This window comes from Cyprinodon variegatus, unplaced genomic scaffold, assembly GCF_000732505.1.
Source record: "Cyprinodon variegatus isolate N-32 unplaced genomic scaffold, C_variegatus-1.0 Scaffold1241, whole genome shotgun sequence".
Classification (NCBI taxonomy): domain Eukaryota; kingdom Metazoa; phylum Chordata; class Actinopteri; order Cyprinodontiformes; family Cyprinodontidae; genus Cyprinodon; species Cyprinodon variegatus.
In genome coordinates this window covers 109,440-114,503 of record NW_015151694.1, presented here as the reverse complement: position 1 = coordinate 114,503, position 5,064 = coordinate 109,440, and the positions used below count along the sequence as shown (strand labels likewise).

The following is a 5,064-nucleotide window of genomic DNA, read 5'->3' as shown; positions in this document are numbered from 1 at the left end:
ACATGTCATAACTTAAATTATTAAATGTGTTGCATAGAAAAATGGTAGATTTAATTATTTCATAGTTCATTTAATGAAACAATTAACTATTTAATGATATATTCAATAAGTAAATGGTACATCTGATTGTTTGTGGATCAATTATTTATTTCCTGTTTTGGGATTAGAAGTATTTTGGAGTTTAATTTCATTTAAGACTGTGATTTAGTTTTTGGAAACTGTTTTTTTTTTTTTTTGTTGTTTGGTGGAAAAAGGATGTAATTTATGATATTTTTACCACTGGAAGCATATCCATTAAAATCGGATTTATTTCTAATAAAATGAAATGCCAATCTGCTAATCGGGGGATTTATGGGACTAAATTAGTACCATAAAGTTTGTTCAAAACCTTTTTTTTTTTTTCATAACTGCAAAAAAAAAAAATGGAAAAAGAAAAACAAAGTTAGAAACTGAGTTAGAATAATTTCAACCTGAGACTTTTCAGGTTTTTTTTTTTTTTTTTTTTATATATTTCCTAAATTTTTTAAGTTCTATGTATATATAGAACTATATAACTATATATATAGAACTATATAACTATATATTCAATAAGTAACTGGTACATCTGATTATTTAATGGGACACTAAATGGTACATTTATATTTAATGATATATTTACTTATTTAAAATTGTCCTCTTTAACCCTCCATATAAAAAGTTAGATTTGTGATTTAAAGGAGAATGTCATCTATTTAATTTTTTTTTTTTGCAATATGGGTTTACTTAAATTTGTTTTTTAAGCAAAATGGCGGCCAGCCAAGAAAACCTAAAATGATTGCTTATTAATGAGACTCACATGACATCAGAAAGGCTTATTGGTTCAGGGAGTTTTTATTCACTGATGACAGGATGCACATTTCTCACATCAGCTGCTGCAAAGTAAAGAAGGTTGGAACCATTAAGTGCTGCGTCAGAGCGGGGGGGGGGGGGGGGTTCCAGCCCGTAAATCAGAGCAGTTTATTTATCATCTTCCCGTTTAAAACATCTTCTGCATGTCAGTCCTGCATAGATACCACAGAGTAGCGCAGCCCAAATCCACTGAAAACACGTTAAAGAGAAAACCGGATCGTCCCGCTGCACAGCGAAGCATTCAGGTGTTCTAATACTTTCACCCTCATAGTTAAAAATAGCTAACAAAAATAAGCTGCTATTTTTTTTATTTAAACTTACATTTTTGGCATCAGGACTTTTTACCAAGAAGCTTTATTTTTATTTTTTTAAATGATAATTTTTGCGTCTGGGTCTTTTAATACTCTGTGGTATTTATGTTTTACGGCAGCAACTGAAAACAGAAAATTACCGATGCAAACAGAATCCCTGAGACTCGTTTTTACACACTGCAAAAAATGAAACATAATGAATCTTTATTCCTTGAAATACGTGTATTTTCCATTTGAGCAGGTTAGTAGGAAAATTTGCAAATGGAACGATTTACGTTTAAAATAAGAAAAAGAAAAAGCGTGACCTTAGTTCAAGTACATTATTACCCCGTTTCCACTACCCTCTGAAAACCGATCCGTGCTGCGCTCGGTTCCCTACGACCGTTTACACGCCGCGCTAGCACGGTTTCCCGCCTCCTAGTGGCGATCTACGGTACTACTGCTCTCTAGAAGCAAACCAACATGGCGGCGCCTGTAACATTCAGGAGGTTTGCGGAGAATCAGGCGAAGAAGGCAACCTTGGGAAGTGGATACGACAAACGATAGAGCTTCGTCTGGAAGCTAATTAGAACTTCTAGAAGCAGGAAACAACGGATATAGAGGTTGATCGCACTGCTGAGCAGAATCATCACTGGAAATCGTGCAGCACGGCGGAGAAGCTAGCATTTTTATCAATACTCATGATTACGGAGGCTGACGGTAAGGAGATGACTCATGCGTTCTTTGTTATCAGAGAACTGAGCGCCGGGCGCTACTAATGAACTAGCACAACGCTAGCGCGGTTCGGTTACGTCTGGCACGGTCTGGTTCTGTTGTGCGTTCCATTTATACTCAACGGTTACCTGGGTTACCGTGCTCCGACCGATCTTGGCACAGTTACAAAAAGGGTAGTGGTTATGGGGCTAATTCCTACGGAGCTAATTTAGTGCCATTGTTGTAAATAAAATACAAAAGAAAAATTAATCAATTAGCAATTAAACTTAGCATATTTTATTTATTTTTTTTTATTTTCTTTTCACATTTAATTTAATGAACTGCATTATTTTCGAATTATGTTTCCGAAGATATTTTTATTGGTCTGTAGTGGAAAGCCTGTCCTACAAGTTTAGAGAATGTGATCTGTGAAATGAAAAAAAAAAAAAAAGTATAACATTTGAAAATATAAAACCTGAAAATAAAAAATAAAGTTGAAACTTTTAAAAAAATGTTTTTTTTTTCTTGTCATTTTAATTTAGCACACAATAATGGAACAAAATTCACTCCATAAATATCATGTAATTTCTTTTTAAGGACACAAATACTCCGTATATTGTTCGATCATCTCATTTACCTGCTCAAATGAAAGCGAATACACGTATTTTATGAAACAATAGATAATAGATTAGGTTTTGCAGTGCAAAAAAAGAAGAGGAAGCGACATCCTATGGCAGAGCTTTTACTTTGCATAAGCTTCGTACAATGAATGAGGAAAAAAAGCAGAAAGAAGCTGAAGAAAAGTGAACTCAGAAACCCGACAAGCTGTTAGAAACGCCTTCATGGTTCGATTCCCGAGAACGTAGAAAACTGGAATCGCTTACAAACAGATTTAGTAAAAACCAGGAGGCAAAAAGTGCTCGTACAAAAAAAAAAAAACAACCAACTTTATCTATCTACACATTTTTGCGCAGCGTTAAGGTAGGAGTCGGCTGATGGGAAGGATGCAGGCTGTCCTCATCCACCTGTAAACGACGAGGACGCCGTGTCCTGCAGTCCTCCGTGTCCCCGGCTGCACGCTCCGCTCATTGTCTTCAGCAATAACTTCATTTCACCGCCTCTGCGCCGCTAAGGTGGATCTTTTTGGGACAAAGTGCTAAAAAAAACTCCCTCAGGTCTCGTCGTGTCACTCGGTTTCTAGCTCCCTGAGAAAAGACTCGGGGCTTAGACCAGAGCCGAGTCCCAGAAAAACGCAAATAAATATCCGACGGTGTCCCTAAACGCTTTAAAGCCCAGAGACTCATTCCTTTCTCTACGGAGTCGACTTAAACTTTGCACTTGTTACCAGGAAGCTTCATGAAACCACGGAAACTGAATGTTTGGATGATTTTACGGAGTTAGATTGAGGCCATGAAACTTTTGTTTTTTTTACTTCAAAAAAAGCAATAATACAAAAGCTGCAAATGAGTTTGAAACAGAAAAGAAGGTGAATCGTGTTTATTTCAGAACATATGAACCGGAGCCGTAGAGATAGAAAAGCTAGCGTGAGCGGCTAACTCCTATGGAACTATTGAACCGCATGGCTCTTTGAAATGTTGCCAATTGTCGTCAGAACCCTTTTATCTCTACGGCTCTGATATAAACATAGAGCATCAATGATGCTTTGAAAATCTCTGCTTCTCACGGTTCCTAAACGCACTTTTTCTTTTGAGTTTAATATTTTTTTTTGCAGTTTTAAATACTTTTTTTTTTGTTTTAAAAATAGTTTTCTGTTTCATATCTTTTTTTTTTTTTTGAGATTCCAAACATTCTTTGTTGAATTTTTTTCAACAGTATAAAAAATTTTTTTAAACAAATTTATGGCTCGAATTTATCCCCATACTACGGTTCCTGAACGGAACGCCTTGAATTTTTCAGTCCAAACACCAAACTGTCATTATTCATCGCGGGTCTGACACGCCTGGATAAAATGGCTGAAGTGCCTCCTCAGGACGCAGCGTGTCGGACCGGGGGACAGGAAACGCCCCCCAGTGATCCAACCTGCGGCGTGACGCTGTGATGTCATAAACCGTGGTTTTCGCTCCTACATTAACTATGGTTTTGCTTTCCAGACCCTGGATGAGTCCCTGGACTTTAACCAGCAGTGAATCTAGGCGTGACCTCTGACCTTCCTCCCACTCTACTCTCACTCTGAGGTTTCCGGTTTCCTTCCTGCGGCGGTTTCTAAGTGCCGAGCTGTGCGGGTGAGGAGGGGGCCCCGGGGTCCTGGGAGGGGAAGCAGTCTTCAGAGTGAAGGAGCTGCAGGGCGCTCTGACCGTAGCTCAGCGCGGTTCGCTCCTTCTCCTCGGCGCCGTACAGCAGGGAGTGCGGATGCACCTGCAGGATGTGCCGCTTGATGGTGCTGACCTTCAGCGTGGCCAGAGCGGCGCCGCACACCATGCAGATCAGACCGTGTCTCCTGCCGTCATAGTCCATCAGATACTCCACTCGCCAGCGCGCCTGGTAGTTCCTCCTCTGGTCCTTCCCGGGGTAATGTCCGTGACGAGCCGCCGCCGCCGCCATGCCGGAGCTGCTGGACTTGCTCCTCTCTCCACTCGCGCCCTCGTCGTCATTCGGGGGCGCTGTGACATCACAGGCGGCGTCCTCGTTCCCTCCTTTGGTTGTGCTGAAGGCGACGGATTCACTGCGGTTTAATTCTACAAAGATTAAAAAGATTTTAAAAATATTTAAAGAATCATTTAAAACGATGAATTTAATAAATATCAGATTAAATCATTATTAATAGTCAAAAAGATTAATTAAAAAATTAAATGTTCAAATAAATGAAATAATCCATAATTTATTAATGTTATAAAATGATGAATAAAACATTTTTTTCTTACATCATTTAAATTGGTCAATTAAATCCTTAAATGTCTAATTGAATAATTATATATTTAAAATTATTAATTATAGATAAATAAATATTAAATAATTATAGATACATTTAAAATGTTGAAGAAAATAATTTAATTTCCAAAACAAACAAACAAAAAAATCAAAAAGAATGATGAAAATAATGAAATGTACCATAAAATATAAAAAATCATAAAAATCATGAACTAAATAATGAAATAAATGAATAAAATGTTATAAAGTGACAAATTAAATCAATTAAGTTATGATTAATTAT

The 5,064-nt window shown here is 37.5% G+C and overlaps 1 protein-coding gene across 1 annotated transcript in view; it reads right to left on the bottom strand.

The window, feature by feature from the left end:
- Positions 1–2,397: 2,397 nt before the first annotated feature.
- The window catches only part of LOC107102358 (uncharacterized protein C11orf95 homolog), a 12,096-nt gene continuing 9,429 nt past the window's right edge, over positions 2,398–5,064 (bottom strand). Inside the window, exon 4 of the mRNA XM_015401631.1 lies at positions 2,398–4,588. Within this exon, the coding sequence (XP_015257117.1) occupies positions 4,116–4,588 (473 nt within the window). The 3' untranslated portion in view covers positions 2,398–4,115. The remainder of the gene's footprint in view (positions 4,589–5,064) is intronic.